This window comes from Tupaia chinensis, unplaced genomic scaffold (genome assembly GCF_000334495.1).
Source record: "Tupaia chinensis unplaced genomic scaffold, TupChi_1.0 Scaffold000394_1, whole genome shotgun sequence".
In the NCBI taxonomy this organism is placed as follows: domain Eukaryota; kingdom Metazoa; phylum Chordata; class Mammalia; order Scandentia; family Tupaiidae; genus Tupaia; species Tupaia belangeri.
The window spans coordinates 1,607,442-1,627,318 of record NW_006159896.1 but is presented as its reverse complement, the minus strand read 5'-3'; the positions used below and the strand labels follow the sequence as shown (position 1 = coordinate 1,627,318).

Here is a 19,877-nt window from a genome sequence, read left to right as displayed (position 1 = left end):
GGTCACACCCGTTACCAGCTTGGTTCGGCACCAATCAAATCTCTTTTTGTAAAAGGGAGAAAAAAACGTTATCTCGAAGTCTGAAGTTGGGAGCTGGGGCCTGGCCTGCACCTGGAGCCTAAGGCAACCAGAGCCTCAGGGGAGGCCCAGGCGGGGCTGGGCAGGGCAGGAAAAGCAGGGGGCACGGTGGGGCTGTGGTGTGGGGCCTCCCCGGCCACCAAGCGAGGCTGTAGGGAGACACCAGTCACAGGCGAGGACAGCAGGTGGCAGATGCCCCCTTTGGGGAACTGTGGGTGCAGAGGGGAGAGAGCCCCCAGTGGCGTTGGTGGCATGGAAAGCCTGCCTGGGAGGAGAAGGGAGCGAGCGGTGGGAGCAGGATGGAGGATGGGAGGACCGGGATGGGGGATTGTGGGACAGGGGCTGGGCGGCCTGGAGGGGGGTCCTCAGCCACCATGGCAGTCCTGGCCTAGTTCTTGCTCTACCAGGGGAAGCTTTGGGGTTCCAGGCTTCGAGAGACCACGTGGGGCCTGATCCTGAGGTGGCCGCATCTGGACACACCCGCAGCCCTGAGAGGTGGCCCCAGGGCCGCTATGCTACAGTCCCTGCAGCCTCAGGCCTGGTTCCTCCCTTCCTCCTGCAGCCCGCCTGGTGCTCAGCACACCTGGACAGCAAGCCTGTCCGGCCTGGGTGCTGGTGCAGCCGGGAAGGAGCCGGTGTGCCTCGTGCCAAGGGCGTGCCCTAGATGGGAAGCCGAGCCCAGCAGGTGGCAGGCCGGCCCTGTGGACTCCGCACTCTGCCTGCAGGCCTCGGTGCTGTGCTGCCCTGGCTACAAGTGCCTTCCTGCGGGGGGTCCCTGAGAGGAACTGGGGGCCACGTGTGCGTGGAACAGAGAGGGAGGGTGCACAGACGGAGGGAGGGTGAGCAGGAGGAAGGGAGGGAGGGTAAACAGGTGGGAGGGTGAGAGGAGGGAGGGAGGGAGGGTCCGCACAACAGAAGGAAGAGCACCTCTGCAGGCCTCTCATGCCATGATCCCCCCTCAGGTCTCCAGCCCATTGGATCCCGGGCACTTGCACGCATGCCCAGCGTGTTTTCGGCTGACCAAGCTGAGGATTCAAACCAGGGTCACCATGTGGGGCCTAGCTTCTTGTGAGCAGTCCATCACAGCAGCGCCATGAAAATGGCTCGGTGGACTACTTTGGTTTGTAAAATACTAAGGAAGAAAATAGTTTCATAACTTTCCAAGAGGGTGTGAGGTTGCTGTCACCCCCGAGCTGGGCGGCCCAGCAGGTGGAGCCAGACCCACAGGCCGCCTGCCTGGCCTCCGGAGGGCCCATTTCTGAAACCAGGGAGGCGGCGCTGGCCTGGTGCTGCTCAGCCCACCCTCATGCTGAAGTCACAGAGGCAGCTGCCGGAGTGGCCACCTGCAGACCGGGGCCCTGCATTCTCGCCCTTGGGGCAGGTCAGTGGTCAACCAAGCCCAGGTCCCTGCTCTGGGAGGGGCACCTCGTCTCCAACCCCCATGACTTCTCTACAAGCCAGGACTACCCTGATGATGCTCATCTGACAGACGGGGAGACCAAGGTGCAGAGGGGCTGTCTCTGTGGGTCCCACAGTTGATGTGGGGCAGAGCCAAATCACACCTGGGCCACTCAGCCCCCAGCCCACTGCAGCCCATGGCACCTCGGGACCCGGTGGGGGACCCTGGGCCCACCTGCCCTTTCCCTGCCCGACACCCGGTGACTAGACACACCACCAGGCTGGCATGGGCCCACTCTGATGCCGCCCTGAGGGACAGCCCACCACGGGGGGCCAGCAAACCTTTATTGTGAACATAATCCAGGAGACACACGCCTGGGGGCGCTCAGGAAGAGCCAGCGTCGGGGGGAGGGCAGGCCGGGGCCTCCTGGTGCCCTTGCCAAGGCGGGAGCCCGTCTGTGCCCATCCAAGGGGTGTGGCGAAGCCGCAGCGTGGCCGTCATGAGCTCCAGGAGACAGCTGGAGAGCAGGTCAGCTCCCAGGGCCTGGGCCGGAGGGGCAGGGGCAGTAGTCCCACCATGACCCTCGGGGTGTGAGTGGACACTGAGCCTGCGCCCTGTCCCACCACCCTTTGGCCCCAGCAGACGGTCAGCCTCGGAAGCAAGGTGGGTAAGGGGCAGAGGACCCTGCCTCCCAGCACAGCGCTCTGCCAGGGCCGCCGGCCTGGAGGCCCAGATCCCTGGGGCAGCGTGTCCTCTGCCTCTCCCTCCAGGCGGGAGGCTCAGTGCAGCAGGGCGCCCTCGGCAATGGCCTTCTCCACCCGCAGGTACCAGGGCTGGATGCGCGTGTGCCGCATCAGGTCCTCGAAGGCCTCCAGGCCCTCCATCACCCGCAGCACGCCGTACACCGCCTGGGGAGACAGGGCTGCTGCAGCTGGGCTGGCAGGGGTGTGGTGGCAGCAGGGGGCCTCCAGACCTGCCCACCCCTGCCCGCTGTGAGCCCGGGTCCTGCCACTCCCCTCCTTGCCAGCTGATGACCGGCTGAAAGGCCAGCTTTGCATGTGGGGCTTTAACTGAAACCTACGGGGTGGCTGCAGGTTCGCCTGTCTCATCCCACACCCATTCCTGGGCGACAACCCCCTCCCCAGTTTCCTTGGGGAAAATGTCCCCCCCAACTCCTGGGTCCTGAGATTTGGGGAAAAGGGACCCCGCAGTCCAGCTCTGACACAGAGGTCAGCCATGCCAATGACATCCACTCAAGGCTCTGTTGCTGCTGCTCGCTCGGGACTCTAGCTCCAGCCAGGCCCGAGGCTACCTCGTTCTGGAACTTTTTAGTCACGTGACCCGAGTCAGGCCTTTGTGGCTTTCTCCTTAAGCTGCTAGTTAGGCTTCCAGCCCTGACGCTGGGGGGAGGGCCCCGGGATTCAGGGCAGGCGAAATGCAGAGATGCAGGCTCCTCTGGGTCTCTCCCTCCCGGATCTCCCCAGCGAGGACGGCCCCAGTCAGGCAGGCACCGCCTCCACCCACTCACCAGATCTGCCAAGTTCGGCTTCTGGCCCCCCATGAAGGGCCGGTCTTTGCCCACGGCGGCCACCCACTTATTGGCGGCCTCGTAGAGGTCCTCCCGGACGTCCTCCCGGAGGTGGTGCCTGCACAAGGGAGGGGGATGTCCGTCAGGGGCTCCGGGCCCAGGCCAGGCGGACGCGGGGCCTCCTGGTGGGGCAGCACCCGAGGAGGGCACGGCACCTGTGGAGACCTCAGGACACGTTTGCCTTGTGGAGCGGCTGCGGGTCAGGGAAGGCGAGAGACCCGACCCTGGAGAGGGGCAGGGGGGGCAGGGGTCCGCAGGGGCCGGTCTGGGCTCCCGCTGGGGAGGCGGGGAGGTGGTTGGGAGCTCTGGTCTGAGGCTGGCTGGGCAATGCTCCGGGAGGCTCCTCGGCGCCTCGGGCCTCAGTCTCCCACCGTGTCCCAGGGGTCTGATGAGGTCACCATAGCACGTGATACCAGGGCCTGGACAGCAGGCCCCCAGACCCACACAGGCACGTGTGTGCACACACACACATGCACACACATATGTGTGCACATGGGTCCACACATGCACACACACACATGCACTGTCATCACCTGCTCTTAAGTCGCTTGCTGATGAGGTACATGGCAGCTGCACCCACGTACTTGGCCACGGCGCCCTCCACGGCCCCGAACTTGCCCTCGTGGACGATATAGTCGAAGGAGGCCAGGGCCTCGGCGGGTGTGCGGTACACGTTCGGGGAGATGGGGTGCACCAGCCAGTCGTCCGCCCACTGCCGCCACTTCATCTCCTCCCTGTGGAGGACCAGAGTGGGCCACGGCACCTCGGGGCCCAGCGGGGGATCTGCTGTGAGCGAAAGGCTCCCGCCCGTCCCCACCCCTCCAAATTTGCCAGAGGACAAGTGCGCTCAACAGAGATAGTGAGAGGAAAGGGAAGTGAGAGACGCCCCGAGGGGGATGGCCACCTGCAATCCCTTCTCCACCCTTTGAGGATTTGGGACACGCGTGCACGCACACGCCCCAGTGTCGTTAAGTCAGTGAGTCCGGGACTCATACTGTGCAGGGGCCATGTGGGATCCAGCCCCCTTAACCACCAGGCCATCTGCTGTCCTGCAGCAGAATTCCAGGCCAGCATCCGCCCGCAGCATCCGCCCAGCCTGGGCCCATGCTGGGGAAGACCCCCAACCTCGCCACTGGGCCAGCCCAGCCCCACTCACGTTCTGGCCTCCTTGCCGCCATACGCTCGCTGGGCCTCCTTCTCGTCCAGCATGAGCCAGTACTTGTTACAGTACTCGGTCACCTCCTTGCCCCGGTCATTCACGGCCTTCATGGGTGGGTAGTAGGTGATAATCTCGTCCAGAGGCTGCCTTCGAGAGAGATCCAGAGTGTCACCCCAGCTTTCTCCTCCTCCTGTCCACCTTGGCGGACCACCCTGGCCTGGCTCAGCCCTGGGGTAGAGCCAGGACCAACCCGCAAACCTCTCTACCCTCCTGCACCAAAAGGGACTTGAGGTGGACGCCAGCAGCAGTTCCCTGACAGAGGGAGGCCTTGGAGTAGGAAACAGCCCACCATGACCCCCTGCGGGCACGGGGGAGGCTCCCTGGAGACAGGACAGGCTCCTTACCCCGACAGCAGGTAGGTCTGGAGTGCACTGATGATGACAGAGGAGTCATTTAGCTGTTGCTGGAAGACAAGAGCTCATTCAGGGTCTGGCGGAGGCGTGGTGGCTAAGGTGGCGGACTCCCACATGGCTGACCACGGTTCAAGTCCCGGACCTCACAGCGTGCTTTCTCACTTTCCCTCTCTGTCACTTTCCCTCTCTCTCTTTTAAAAAGTAAAATAAAATAATGACAATGAAGAAAATTAAGTAAAATAATTATTTAAAGAAAAAAATAAAACTCATTCAGGTCAGAGGTTCTGAACAGCCACGGGGATCAGCAGGGGTCCTAAATACACAGACACCCCGGCATCCTGAGGTCACATCCCTGGGACTCCCCTAAGACCAGTGCCCACTGGCTCTCCCTTCCCTGCCCTCAGGGCATGGGCGAGAACACAGTGATCTAGTGGCTAACGGGAAGGAGCGTGGGGGAGGCCCACGGTCTCGCTCTGCCCGCTCACCGTCCAGCACCCAGGCAAAGGGGCAGGCGGGCTCCAGAAGCGCCGCCCTGGGTGCCAAGCACTGGGTGGAGCTGCTCCTGCATCCCAGGGTGTGGGCCCCTGCTGACTAGTGAAGAAGCAAGCCCACAGAGGCTAAGTGACTTGCCCCAAGCCACACAGCTAGTGCATGGCAGTCACACCTCAGCCCCAGACGTCCCGATCTCAGCAGCCACACTGCTGGGTGCTATGGCGCTCCGCTTCCCTCAGACGCGGCAGGGGCTTGGGCGGGCAGGGAAGTAAGATAGCCTGCACTTATGGAGCACCTGCTGCATGCCGCCCCCTCCCCTCCTGATCCTCAGCAGAGACCCAGGGATCACAGTTCCTTGCAGGGCTACGTTCAGAAATGCTCCAGGACACCCCAGGACAGGAGGGAGTTGGGGGGTTCCCAAGGCTCACCGAGCTCTCTCCTTCCTGAGCCACCAGGATGGGCACCTTCCTGTAGGAGGAGAACTTGATCTCAGCCCTGCGCACGGGGTTAACCTCCACCACCTGGTAGGGCAGGGCGTGGAAGTCGAGGAAGGCGCGGACCTTGCTGCAGAAGGGGCAGGTCTTGTACTGGTAGAGCGTCAGCTGCAGGCGGCTGGACAGGGAGAGCTGAGGCACAGACGGAGGGGCTGCTGAGGCCTGCTACTCCAGGTCCCGCCCCAGGCGATAAGTTTCCCAGGAGAGTCTCCTGAGGTGCCCTGAGAATGGGGGTGTGGGAGAGCAGGGAGAAACAGAGGCGCAGGGAGGTAGGGAAGGGGCTTGCGAGGTGAACAGCCCAGGCCCAAGCCCCCTGCTTGCTGGCTCCCAGAAAGGAGGCCCGGCACTTGCTGAGTCTGTGTGGGAGACCTCTCCGCTCTGTCCACAGTGGAGGCAGTCTCTCCTCTGCCACCGTCCCAAGGGACACCAGACAGCCCAGGCGTGCCCCCTCCCAGGCACAGAACGACCATTTGACTCTGTGTACTCACTCCCACTCCCACTCCACCAGCCAGTAGCTGAGCAGAGCTGGGCCACGGCCCAGACAGCACCCTGGAGTGGGTTCGGTATCGCATCTCCAGGGCGGAGGAGGTATCGAGCATGGACTGGATCTGGCTTGCTCAGCTGGAAATCCTGTGAGCTTGCTGCAGGTTCACATTTGGGAGCCCCAGTGCAGAACACCTCCCTCAGTGTGCAGATGGGAAACTGAGGCCGGACCGTGAAGGGCAGGCAGAGGCCAGGGACTCCATTCCCTCTGCACCCACCCCTGCGCCCCTGGATGCAGGAAATGGGCGTGAGTGGATGGGAGGGATGGGGGTACCATGACAGGCTGTGGCCATGCAGCTATGATCTCCAGGTGCTGGGCCACCACCTGGCTGGGCACCGCCCTGCCCGCTCCCGGGCCCAATGGTCACAGGTCCTCAATAAACACACCACCTTGGCCTGGGGGCATGGGGGGTGAACGGTGTGCAAAATGATCATCTGGGAAAAGGCTTTCCCTTTTCTGTGATCTCTGCAATTCAAAATGTCTTCTTGCGGCCAGCAGGTGGGCAATGGACTCCCACAGGGCCAACCCCGGTTCAAATCCCCGACCCAGAGGCTTAAAACTCACACCACGTGTGTGTGCATGCATGCCAAAAATCCCGAGAGGAGAGTGGAGAAGAGATTGCGGAGAGGCCATCCCTCCAGGAGATTTCTCACCTTCTCTCTCCCTGTCTCTATGTGTCATCCACAAGCACACATGCCCTCTAGCAAAAATCTCTCTAAAAAAGAAGTCTCTTTTTTTAGAGTTATTTATTTACTTTTATGTATTCATTCATTCATTTATTTATTTTCATTTGACCAGAGAAAGACAGATGCACAGAGAGAAGGAAAGTGAGAAAGCAAGACACCAGGTCCGGGACTTGAACCATGGTCAGTCATGTGGGAGTGTCCAGCGCCTTAACCACCAGGTCACCTGCTGGCCCCCAAAATAAGTCTCCTTAAGGTCCAGCCTGGGCTAAGCAGGTTGCAGCTGCCTTCAAACGGACCTACATGGGACTGTATGGGACTCAGGACTGTATGGCTGTTATCCCTGGTCTCTCTGCAGGGAGACCAGTGGGGGCGCCCACAGCCCAGGCTGGCTGGAGGGCTGGGGTAAGGACGGCAGCGTGACAGGACTCTTTTGGAAGGGTCTCTCTCATAGAAGAAAGAATAATAGTGACTTTTTAAAATTAAGGTCTCCTTAAAACACGTTAGAAAAACGATGAAATACCAACACTTCTAGGTGCTGGGCATCAGGAGTGCCCCGATTTTCACAGGTGGGGACGCTGCGGGTTCAGAGACTAAAGACTAAGTCACTTGCCCAAGGTCACAACCGGGCACAGGAGGCAACTCCTGAATCCCTGGGGAACCAGGGATCGCGAGTTCGGCGCTGATCCAAGCGACCCAATCGCGGCCCGGCCAGGCCTTACCTGAGCAGCTGAGCGCTCGGCATGAAGGTTCTGGGCGCGCAGGTGCCACCGCGCCGTGTGGTACAGTCCCAGGGCGCCCCCCAGGGCCAACGCAGCTGCCCCCAGCAGCCGCCGGCTCCCCGGGCGGCCAGCAGCAGCGGGGCCAGGACTTCTCGCGGCCCCCCAGAAGCCAGCCCGGCGCTGCACGGGGACCTGTGACTGGGAGCAGCCGCCCAGCCTCCAGGCCGGGGCGCACCGGCAGAGCCAGAGCGTCCGCGCAACCCGAGCCACCTGGGCCATGTTCGCTCCGCCGGCGCCGCGGGCGGGCGCGCGAAACGAAGTCGGCGGTAAAGCTAGAGCGCCTTAAAGGGCCGGGTCTCCGGTGCCGGTGGTTGCCCGGGGTGACGGGGACTGTCAGCGGGGACCTGCCCCGGGCTCCGGATTGGACGTGCGTGCCTGGCGCCTGGGTTCGAAACAGCCACCAGAGCCGCAGAGCACGCCGGGGCGGCCCGGAAGTCGCTCGGTGCCGCTGAAGGTGAATGTGTGGCCGCGCCTTGGCGGTGACGCGGCCGGGGGCAGGAAGGACCCGCGAGCTACCCCGGGTTCGGCCCCCGCACTCGCTGCGAGGCCTCTGAGCCGCGTGGCCATACGTGGGCAGTCAGTTTCAAAGGAACCGAACCTTGACGAGCTGTTCATTCTCTCGCTGCCCTGGGCCAGGGAAAGGCCTCGGCTAACAGCCACCGCTGGCCGCAGTCACGGCCCTTTCCGCCCTCCCGCACAGCTGTAGCTTTCTGCTGTGTCTCGAACCATAATATTTTCCCGAGCCCCGAGGGGTCCTTGGAAACCACGTGGCTCAGATTTGGCCCTCGCGCAGCAGCTGGCTCGGCAGCAAGGAGGGCTCAGGGGTGGGGTGGGGCTCACCCGGGGTACCGGCGGCCCGGCTCCTACTCTGTTCGTTCGCCCTATCCGAGCGCGGAGCCGCCACCGCCTAGGCTTCCCCGCGGGCAGCCCCTGGGAGTCCTGCCCGGCGGCCAGGAGAGGGGCGAGGTACGGACAGAGAGAGAAGGAGAAACAGAAAGCGAGAACTCACCCCCCAGGAGGGATGGTCACGCCGCAATCCCTTCTCCTCCATTCTCCTCTCGGGATCTTGGGCACGCCCGCACACGCGCCCGGTGTGAGTTTTAAGCCACCAGGTCCGGGACGCGATCTGCGGTCGACTACGTGGGAGTCCAGCGACATAGCCATTATGCCAACTGCTGGTTCCCATTAAGTAGATAAATCTTTTTTAAAAATTTACAGGAAATGAAATTTAAGTATGAGTTTATTGTGGTGCAAGTTTTTTGTGTTGTGCTTTTTGTTTTGTTTTTAAATCATTTTATTTTGTTCATTTTTTAAAGTCTCTTTTTAAAAAAAAAAAAAAAAAGGAATTATTGGTTGATTTTATTTATTTCAATTTGACTAGAGAGAGAGGACAATGAGAAAGTGAAAAAGCATGCCACCAGGTCCAGGACTCGAACCATGGTCAGCCATGTGGAATTATCCAGTGCTTTAGCCACCACACCATCTACTGGTCCCCAATCATTATTATTATTTTAATTTGACTAGAGAGAGAGGGAAAGTAAGAAAGGAAGCCGCCAGGTCTCGAACTTGAACCATAGTCAGTCATGTGGGAGTCCAGCTTACCCACCACCCTGCCACCTGTTGGCCCCTGTTGTGGTTTTTTAAGAGAGATTTTGCTATAGGTTGGGTGTGCTTTCCAGAGAGACAAAGAAACAGAAATCATCCCCCGAGGGATGACCATGCTGCAGTCTCCTCTCCATTCTCCTCTTGGGATTTTGGCGAGCACACCCATGCGCTGGGCATGAAAACGCCCCGGGTCCAGACTGAACTCCAGTCAACTACATGGGAGTCCAGTGACGTAACCATTACACTTCTGCTGGTCTCAGCAAGGGTTTTTTGTCTTTTTTTTTTTTTTTTTCAGAAAAATTTTGAAATCCATACCTGGTATTTTTTGTTTTTTTTTTCTTAGAGTGTTTTTTTGTTTTTGTTTTTGTTTCTACAGGATGCTTGTGCTCGCCAGAGACACAAGAGAGACAGAGAGACAGACAGAAAGTGAGAAATCATCTCCCGGGGAGATGGCCACACTGCAGTCCCTTCTCCTCCATTCTCCTCTCCGGATTTTAGGCACACACACACACGCTCCCGGTGTGAGTTTCAAGCCTCCTGGTCTGGCACTCCAACCACAGTCAGCCGTATGGGAGTCCACACCTTGGCCACTAAACCACCTGCTGGCCGCACCTTGCCTAGTTTATTTGTAATGTTTTTTCATCATTTTTCTGTAAACTTGAAAACCCTCACCCATATCCTCTGGAAGTCATATATTGGACTCTAAGACCTGGTATGATAGTATTAAGAGAAAGGGTCTTTAGGAAGCAGCTAAGTTATGCGGGCTGTGGGGAACTAGCGAGGCTCTTCCCCCCTTCTCTTCCATCACCTGAGGATGCCTGGCAGCCCATCTGAGGAGCAGGCCCTCGCCAGATGCTAACCTTGCTGGCACCTCGGTCTCAGACTTCTCAGCCTCCAAACCTATAAGGAATACATTTTTATTTTGTATAAATTACCCAGTCTGTGGGGTTTTTTGGTTTTTTTTTTTTTTTTTTTTTCATTTTTGTTAAGGGTATGTTTGCTGGTCAGAGACAGAGACCGAGAGGGAAAGTGAGAAATTACCCTCCGGGAGCTATAGCCAGGCTGAAATCCTTTCTCTCAGGGTTTTGGACACACATGCTCATACACACACACACACACACACACACACACACACACACATACATGCTCCCAATGTGTTTTTCCTTTTTTTACATTTTATTTAACTTCATTTATTATTATTATTATTATTATTTTAATTTGACCAGAAAGAGAGAGAGAGGGAAAGCAAGAAAGCAAGCTGCCAGGTCCGGGACTCAGACTGGTCAGCCATGTGGGAATCCAGCACCCTTAACCACCAAACCACCTGCCAATCCCTCCCAGTGTGTTTTTCAAGCCACCAGCTCCAGGACTTAAACCGTGCAGTCTGTCAGCCATGTGGGATCCAGCCACCTTAACCTCCACGCCACCTGCTGGCCCTGTGTGGTATTCTGCTACAGCAGCAGGACCAGTTCTGACCACATGCTCTTCCCTGTTGCTGTGGGACAGCTGGGAGCAGTAGTGACGACCAGGGTGCTCACACACAGGACAGCATGGAGCCTCTGTGCCGGCAGAACGCAGATCCTGCCAGCTCATGAGCTCCGTTCCGGCTGTGACTTCTGTGACCACGCCCCACCCCTCCCCAGCTTGGTGTCTAAGCTGATGGCCAGTCTTGTGACTTACCTCTCAGCAGCTCTGTGACTACACCACTCCCAATTTTCCGTCAGCCTCTCTGGACGCTTGTCCCTGTCTTCTGCAGCCTGCCACTAAGAATTGGGTGGCACTGGACTTCTGCATGGCCAACCATAGTTCAAGTCTTAGACCTGGTGGCCTGAAAACCACATCTGGCATGTGGCTATGTGCCCAAAATCCCAGGAAGAGAATGGAGATGGGAGTGCAGCATGGCCATCCTCTCTGGGAGCTGATTTCTCTTTTTCCCTCTCACTGTGGCAAGTGCGTGCACCCTATGGCAAACACCCTAAAAAAAAAAAAAAAAGAAGAAAAGAAAAAAAAGAATTCGGTTTCTTAGGTTTAGTCCTGGCCTCTCCAGTCCTCCTGTATATGCCCTTGGCTAGCCTTCCCTCCCCTGGTTTTGTCATGTGTGCCCTGAGGGCCTGTGGCTCAGGTCAGCCCTTGGATGTACCCCCTCTGGGACAGCTAGAATGTACCCCAGGCATCCCCTTCTGAGCAGGTGCAATCCTCTAACCTGCCGTCTGTCCTTTCTGGTCTTCTGCTCCTGCCTTGGTGGCCAAGCAGGAACCCAGGAGTCCTGCCAGCCTCTATCCCCACCAGGACCCCAGCCCCGCTCTGCACTTTGGCCAGGGATCTCTACCTGGTAGCCCCACCACCCCTCATCTCATCTGGATCCTGCCCAAGGGATGAATCGCAAAGCGATCCTGCTGAGTAAAGAGCCCGGCGGGGGAGTCCATGGCACCCACCCCTCTGTGGTGACAGGAAGCAGGGCAGTGGGTGCCTGCGGGTAGGGAGAACTGTGGCGGATGGCAAGGACAGGAGGAGTCTCTAGTGAATATTTTCACTGTCTTGATTGTGTGGGGGTTTCACGCACATTTATACACAGGGTCTTCAGGAAGTTTATGGGAAATGTGCATTCTGAAAAACTGCATGGATCTCAAAATCCTTTTGCACCAACGTGAACTCATGGGCCAGCTCTGCAGTGTAGCCATTAGGCGCTGTGCAGAGGAAGCCAGCTAACACATGGCCCACCGCGGGCCCAGCCCCCGTGCTTACACACACAGCACACGCATGTGGCCAGGAGCTGGTGGGATGGAGAAGTGGAGGGAAAAGAATGCCATCATGGGGCCAGCAGTTAGCATAATGGCTATGTTGCTGGACTCCCACGTAGTCGATCGCGGTTCGCATCCCGGACCTGGTGGCTAAAAACTCACGCCGGGTGCGTGTGTGTGCGTGCCCAAGATCCCGAGAGGAGAAAGAAGGAGAAGGGATTGCGGTGTGGCCATCCCCCCTGGGGGGTGATTTCTCGCTTTCTGTCTCTCTGTCTCTGTCTGGCAAGCACACGCACCCTATAGCAAAAACCTCTAAAAAAAAAGAAAGAGAAAAAAAGAGTGCCCTCGTGACCTGGCGGGTGCTTGCTCTTTCTCTGTCCCCCTCATCCTGTCTTGTATGTGTGCACACATGCCCTCCAGCATCATTTCTGAAAAGAGAAAAAAAGAGAGAAAATAAGCTCGTACCTTAATTACATTGCTCCGCGAACTTTGCGAAGTCACCTCCTATGTGTCAGAGTTTAAATTGCTCATAAAACACCAGGAAAGGAGTATGCCAAAAGAGCCCTGGAGCCCCTAGTGGCTAACGTCGGAATAACGGAGCAACAGAATTAAGCAGCATTGGATTATAACCCGAGGTAGAAAGTGAGTGTCCAGGATCCATACTGACATAAATACGTACTGAATCAATAAGCGAGACGACACTCCCATGCCGGAACATTCCAAGTAACTTCTGTAGAAACTACCCCTGGGACGGAATGGGGAGAGTCGGGGGAGGCTACTCTCCTTAGCTGAGGACCGTGTTGTGGCGTCCTCCCGGAGAGCACAGATGGAGAGGAGAACCAGAGTGACTCCACCGGGGAGAATCACACCTCTGTCAGGTGTCAGAAGACATAACTGCGGGACCAGCAGTTAGCATAATGGCTATGTTGCTGGACTCCCATGTAGTCGACCGTGGTTCGCATCTCGGACCTGGTGGCTTAAAACTCACACTGGGTGCATGTGCGTGCGTGCCCAGGATCCCGAAAGGAGAATGGAGGAGAAGGGATTGCAGCGTGGCCATCCCCTCTGGGGGGTGATTTCTTGCTTTCTGTTTCTCCTTTTCTCTCTGTCTGGGGGCGAGCGGACGCGCCCTATAGCAAACTCCCCCCCCCAAAAAAAATGACAACAAGTGTCTTGTAAAGATTGTAACCGGCTTCCACATGTGATTCTGGGATTGGGCAACAGCTCATTCTGTAAAGTGGGATGGGTGTTCGAGGCACTGAACAGAGGAAGTTGGCCTTACAGACAGAAAAGGGCTGAGGGAAGCTGAAATGGAAAACAAAAACCGGGTGGTTTGTCTTCATGTCACTTTCCTCTCCGAGCTTAAAGCAGAGGAGACTCCCTTATGCTGGCTGACACCAGCTTGGCTGGGATTTGGCTATTGCCTCACTCTACTGATTTCTCCAAAGAGCAGGTAAGCATCATTTCATCAGGCAAGGTGGAAATTTAGCACGAGTGACTCCATTTTGGTTTGGTCTGTAGGGCCTAGTGTACGAGCTCAGCCCAAACCAATGGCTTCTTTCTTTCTTTTAAATTTTCTCTTTTAGAGAAAGAGGGAAAATGAAAAATCCTCCCCTCCCACCCAAGAGGGGACGACCACACTGCCATCCCCTCTTCTCCATTCTCCTCTGGGGATTTTGGGCATGCATGTACGAGTGCCTGGCATGATTTTTAAGCTGCTGGGTCTGGGATTCAAACTACACAATCGGCCGAGTGGGATACAGCCACCTTAACCTCCTCGCCACCTGCCGGCCCCCAGCCCTATTTAACACAGCTGATCAAGGTCAATATCGGTGGTGATATGCGAGGCTGAGGTGAGCTATTACCCCTTTACTGCCTGTAGACAGTAATTATGTCGCATTTATGTGATATTATGCAAAAGTGGTGCTCCACTCCATTTTTGGTTTTTATGTACTGTAGGCTGTATGCTTGCCAGAGAGAGAAGACAGAGAAAGAGGGAAAGTGAGACATCTGTTCCCCCCAGGGGGGATGGCCATGCCGCAGTCTCTTCTCCTCCACTCTCCTCTCGGGATTTTGGGCATGCGCGTACATGTGCCTAGCGTATTTTTCAGGTCACCGGGTTCGGGACTCAAACCATACACCTGGCCATGTGGGATCCAGCCACAGCACCCACTGGCCCTCACTTCTGGGACTGAATTTCCTAAAATCCATAATCCTAGTCTAATCACGCTAGACTGTGAAGAAAAATTCCACGTTGTCAAGGTCATCAAAACCAAGGAAAGGCAGGAGGCGGCCACGGCAACGTGGTGGCTAATGGGATGTAGCCTGCGTGGCCTCCTGGAGCAGGAGAACAGCGTTGTGTGAAGACGAAGGAAACCTGAATAAAGTGCGAGCCCCAGTTAATAATACCGGACCCATCTTGTCTCAACTGTAACAAATGTCCCATACTTGAATGAAATGTTAACAGAGGAGCTGGCCCCGCCAGCCGGGAGGGTGATACTAGAGCCACGTGGGAGGGTCCCAGGCTTGGACACCACTTCAGCCTGAACACTCTGGGCATGCCTGTGACCCTGGCCAGAAGACTGGAGGGAAGATCATGGCATGGGGAGACCCTATTGCGGATGGACCCCTCTCTCACACGTGAAGTAAATAGATTTAACAGTTAATAGGGGAAGTGGGGTGCAGGGCATGTACAGGAACACTGCACCATCTTCAGTTTCTCTGTAAATCTAAAACTATGCTTAGATTAAAAGTTGACTTTTTTTTTTTTTTAGAGGTTTTTACTATAGGGCGTGTGCGCTCGCCAGAAAGAGAGAGACAGAGAGACAGAAAGCGAGAAATCACCCTCCAGGGGGGATGGCCACACCGCAATCCCTTCTCCTCCGTTCTCCTCTCGGGATCTTGGGCATGCACGCACACGCGCCCGGCATGAGTTTAAGCCACCGGGTCCAGGATGCAAACTGCGGTCGGCCACATGGGAGTTCAGTGACATAGCCATTACATTAACTGCTGGTCCCAAAAGTTGACTTTTAAAACGTGTCAGATTGGGGGACAGCAAATGGTGTGGTCGTTACATCACTGGACTCCCACATGGCCAACTACAGTTCAAGTCCTGGACCCAGCAGCTTGAAACTGACACCAGGTGTGGGACCAGCAGTTTGTGTAATGGCTACGTTGCTGGACTGCCGTGTAATCGACTGTGGTTCGAGTCTCAGACCCGGTGGCTTAAACTCACGCCGGGCACGTGTGCGTGCGTGCCCAAGATCTCAAGAGGAGAATGGAGGAGAAGGGATTGCAGCGTGGCCATTCCTCCTGGGGGGTGATTTCTCGCTTTTGTCCCTGTCTTTCTTTGTCTTTCTGGCGAGCGCACGCGCCCTATAGCAGAAACCTCTCAAAAAAAAAAAAAAAAGAAAGAAAAGAAAAGAAAAGAAAAGAAAAAGAAAGAAAAGAAACTGACGCCAGGCGTGAGTGTATTTGTGCCCAAAATCCCAAGAGGAGAATGGAGGAGAAGGGATTGCAGCGTGGCCATTCCTCCTGGGGGGTGATTTCTCGCTTTTGTCCCTGTCTTTCTTTGTCTTTCTGGCGAGCGCACGCGCCCTATAGCAGAAACCTCTCAAAAAAAAAAAAAAAAGAAAGAAAGAAAGAAAAACGCCAGGCAGGTGTGCATGCACAAAATCCTGAAAAGATACCAGAAGAGGTGGGGTTGTGGCGTGGAAATCCCCGCTGGGGGTGATTTAGCACTTTCTCTGTCTCGGGTAAGCACATGCAGCCATGGCAAAAACCTAAAAAAGTCAGATTGAGTACTTTGAACCTGTACAGTGTGTGACACGGTCTGATCTCTTGATGGGAAGGTTTGGTAATGATTTATTGGATTTCTGCCAAGGGTAAAGGGTGACTCAGACTGTCCCGCTCCTTGTGTGTTTCTTTTGGTAAGTTAGAATTTGCCAGGAAATTTCCCCTTGCGTTACATGTAGCATTGTCATCTGTTTTGTGTCTGTAAATCTATCACTGGGTTCCTTTTTTATTCCTACTATTGTTTATTTGGACCTTATATCATTTTATCTTGAGAAAATTTCCATATTTTTATCAATGTGATTAGGTTAGTCTTTTCCAAGAGTCAACTCTTTTATTTATTTTTTTTTTTTAAGAGAGATTTTTGCTATTGGGCACATGCACTCACTGGAGAGACAGAAAGCAAGCAATCATCCCCCAGGGGGATGGCCATGCCGCAATCCCTTCTCCTCCATTCTCCTCTCAGGATCTTGGGCACGCATGCACACATGCCCGGTGTGAGTTTAAGCCACTGGGTCTGGGACTCGAACTGCGGTTTGAGTCTACTTGGGCATCCAGCAACATAGCCATTACGCCAACTGCTGGTCCCCCCCAGTGGCTTTCTAAATGGCCTTTGCTGGGCAGGAGGTGAGAAAGAGTTGCCTCCCTGCCCCTGCTCCCAGGGGGCATCTCTAAGAGAAGGGGAGCCCTGGCGAGGGGAAGAAACATCCCAAAGCCATTGAATAGCAGGTGAGTCCCTCTCAGTGGCTCACAATTCTCAGCACGCTGGCTAGGAGGTGGGGGGACATTTGAGGAGCACTTAGGAGCCTCTAAGAACCCTCAGCTGCTCAGGAAGGGGACTGGTGGGAGACAGGAAGAGGAGAGAGAGAATTCACACTTCCCACCCTCCAGAGCCCCTATGCTCCTCAGCTCAGCCCGGGTGGGCAGGTGGAAGAGGGCTCTGAGCAGCCTGGCTGCAGCTCTCTGCACAGACCAGGCCGCCCATAGACTGGCCCCTCCCCACACGAACCCAAGCTCCTTTGTGAGCAGGCCTGGGGTGTGGGTGCCCCAGGCAAGGGAAATGCAGTGGGCTGAGAGGTGGCTCCCTAGAAGATATCCATGTCTAATTCTTGGAACCCATAAATGTGACTTTATTTAGGGAAACAAAAAGTCTTTGCATGTGATTGAGTTAAGGACCTTATTCTTTATTTGGAGAAAAACAATTGTTTGTTGTTTGTTTCATTTGCTAGAAGGCTCCTGCACTTGCCAGAGACAGGTAGACAGAGGGAAAGTGAAAAGTCACCCCTCGGGAGGGGGTGGCCACGCCATAATCCCCCTTCATTCTCCTCTGGTAATTTTGGGCACAAATGCAAAGGCACCCACTGTGTTTTCAAGCTGCCAGGTCTGGGACTGAACCCCACAGTCGGCCGTGTGGGATCCAGCCACCTTAACCACCACGCCATCTGCTGGCCCACTTACTCTTCATTTTTAAAATGTCAGAATGGTTAATACCCTCGAGCCTGGTGTTTAGGGTGGGCAAAGTATATATTTACATCACTCTCTTTTTAAATCTGTGTCATGCTTCTCTCCTGGCTACTGGTAGTCGCCAGCAATGCTTGATGGTCTATCGTTTTTCTTTTTTTCCTTAAGATTTTATGTATTCGGGGCCAGCAGAAGGAGTAGCGGTTACATCACTGAACTCCCACATGGATGACCGTAGTCAGAGACCCAGACTCAGTGGCTTGAAACTCACGCCAGGCATGCGTGCCCAAGATCCCAGGAGGAGAACGGAGGAGAAGGGACTGCAGCATGGCCTTTTCCCCGGGGGGTGACTTCTCGCTTTCCCTCTCACTGTCTCTGTCTTGCTCTCTGGGTGAGCACACGTTCCCTAAGGCAAAAAAAACTCTTTAAAATAAAAAAAGCGTATTTAATTTTATTTATTGATTCATTTATTTTTTAATTTGACTAGAGAGACACACAGAAAGAAAGAGGGAAAGTGAGAAAGCAAGCCACCAGGTCTGGGACTCAAACCATGGTCAGCCATGTGGGAATGTCCAGTGCCTTAACTACCACACCACCTGCTGGTCCCAGAAAAAACCTCTTAAAATGTTTAAAAAATTGGGAACCAGCAGTTGGTGTAATGGCTATGTCGCTGGACTCCCACGTAGTCGACTGCGGTTCGTGTCCCAGACCCGGTGGCTTAGAACTCGCGCTGGGCGCGTGCGCGTGCGTGCCCAAGATCCCGAGAGGAGAATGGAGGAGAAGGGATTGCGGCGTGACCATCCCCCCTGGGGGGGGATTTCTCGCTTTCTGTCTATATGTCTCTCTCTGTCTGGCGCGCGCACGCGCCCTATAGCAAAAACCTCTCTAAAAAAACCAAAAATTTATTTCCTCCATGAGTGAGAGAGACAGAGAGAGAGAGAGATAGGGAGATAGAGAGACAGTACCTCCACAGGGCCTTGACATCACAACCCACTCCCAGCCTCGGCCAGTCCCAGATTAGAGGCAAGCAATCACCAGAATACTCAGGGAGGTCTCGAGACTTGAACTGGAAACCTTCCCGTGTGGGTCAGCCCCCCAGAAGGTCACATTTTTCCAGTACACCGCCACTGGGCCCTGAACGTTACTCTTTTCAACTGCAAACTCAATGAGCTACTTTTCTTTTCTTGGAATGCCCAGACTCGCCTTTCCCTGGACAGCAGCAGACTTCACATCCTTGATCCCTGGTACAGGGCGGTGTGTTCTGTTTCCAGTTTTCTGAGAGAAGAAGAAAACGATTCTCGCCAGTACTTTCATAGTAGAAGGCAGATATTCTAAACTAGTGATTAGCCTTTTCCCATTCTTTTCCTTTTTCTTTCCTTCTTTTTCCGTTCCCTCGTATCATTCTCCCTTTTATTTATTTTCTTCTTAGTTTTTGCTGTAGGGCACATGTGCGAGAGAGAGAGAGAGAGTAAGAAACCGCCCCCTGGGAGGATGGCCACGCCGCAATCCCTTCTCCTCTATCCTCTTCTTGGGAATTTGGGCACACGCACATGCCCAGAGGGGTGTTCAATCCACAGGTCTGAGACTTGAACCTGAAGTGGGCCATGTGGGACCTTAACCACCTTGCAACCTGCTGGCCTTGTTTCTTTATTGCTTTAATTTGCTACCGGGCATGCGCACTTGCTGGAGACAGAGGGGGAGGGAGGGAGGGAGGGAGAGCACCCCGGGGATGATGCGCATGCCTCCGTCTCCTCACTCTCCAGTCAGGATTTTGAGCACGCACACACACACGTGCCTGGTGTGTTTTTCAAGCATCCAGGTCTGAACTCAAACCACACAGTCAGCTATTGTGGGACCCAGCGCCTTAGCCTCTATGCCACCCAGCTGGCTCTCATTCTACCTTTGAAATAAGGGTTTTAAATGAGATTATCCTGGGTTATCCAGATGGGCCAGGTGCCTTTTAAGAGACAGGCAGAGGGGGTCGGTCGGGCATAGTCAGGACGGACAGAGGCAGAGGTTGGAGTGATGGGCCACAAGCCGGCAAAGCTGGCAGACATGCAGCCGAGGGGGTGCAGCCTGCCGTGCCTTTTTTCACACCGTGAATTTCCGATTTCGGATTTCTGGCCTTCGATTCTGTGGTCATTGGCTGAAGTAACTGGATTAGCTGGGAAATTCCCTCCTGCCCTGATCGGGGAAGATGCTGGCGGTAGGAAATTCACTGTTAAGAAAATGTTCTTGAGAGAAGGCCAAGGCTGGGTGGGGAACTGTGGATGTGGGGAAGTGGTGACCCAACACAGGGGCCCCAGGTGTGGGGAGGAAGTGGCCTGAATCAGGGGAACCCGCAGGCTGGGAGGAGGTTGCATGGAGCAGGAGACCGAGTGTCAGGAGAGGGTGGCCCAGGACAGGGGCTCCAGGGATGTGGCCAGAGACCAGGAACCACGAGACTGCAGTCCCACAGGGCCAGGGCTGGGTGAGTGTGAGACCTAGCCCTGCTCTGGGGCTGGGCGCCTCCCCAGGCTCTCAGGGCACAGAGGAGACCCAGCCTTTCAGGAGGGTCAGTCCTGCCCTCACACACAAACCACTTTTTTTTTTTTTAAATTAATTATAGAGGGGTGCCAGCAGGTGGCCTGGTGGTTAAGGGTGCTT

The 19,877-nt window shown here is 55.7% G+C and overlaps 1 protein-coding gene across 4 annotated transcripts; it reads right to left on the bottom strand.

The window, feature by feature from the left end:
- Nucleotides 1–1,758: 1,758 nt before the first annotated feature.
- Nucleotides 1,759–8,048, bottom strand: PTGES2 (prostaglandin E synthase 2). 4 transcript variants are annotated; one of them, XM_006154039.3, is made up of 7 exons: nucleotides 7,573–8,048; nucleotides 5,558–5,755; nucleotides 4,629–4,687; nucleotides 4,222–4,371; nucleotides 3,599–3,799; nucleotides 3,006–3,123; nucleotides 1,759–2,385 (listed from the first exon to the last, which is right to left on the bottom strand). In XM_006154039.3, the coding sequence occupies exons 1-7, from the start codon at nucleotides 7,849–7,851 to the stop codon at nucleotides 2,257–2,259; spliced, it is 1,134 nt and encodes a 377-aa protein (XP_006154101.1). In that variant the 5' UTR covers nucleotides 7,852–8,048; the 3' UTR covers nucleotides 1,759–2,256. The 4 variants fall into 4 exon arrangements, with proteins under 4 accessions (XP_006154101.1, XP_006154102.1, XP_027629826.1 ...); XM_006154040.3 differs by having other exon boundaries at nucleotides 5,558–5,597; nucleotides 7,573–7,740; XM_027774025.1 differs by lacking the exon at nucleotides 7,573–8,048 and having other exon boundaries at nucleotides 4,222–4,367; nucleotides 5,558–5,597; nucleotides 5,690–5,753.
- Nucleotides 8,049–19,877: the final 11,829 nt, after the last annotated feature.

What these genes read in the sequence shown, in the direction of transcription:
- PTGES2 (XM_006154039.3), bottom strand. Translation starts at nt 7,851, where the DNA reads ATGGCCCAGGTGGCTCGGGTTGCGCGGACGCTCTGGCTCTGCCGGTGC. An exon ending in GGCGGCAAGGAGGCCAGAAC is followed by an intron (nt 3,800 to 4,221) that starts GTGAGTGGGGCT and finishes GGTCCTCCACAG; the next exon opens with GGAGGAGATGAAGTGGCGGC. An exon ending in AGCAAGCGACTTAAGAGCAG is followed by an intron (nt 3,124 to 3,598) that starts GTGATGACAGTG and finishes TCCCTTGTGCAG; the next exon opens with GCACCACCTCCGGGAGGACG.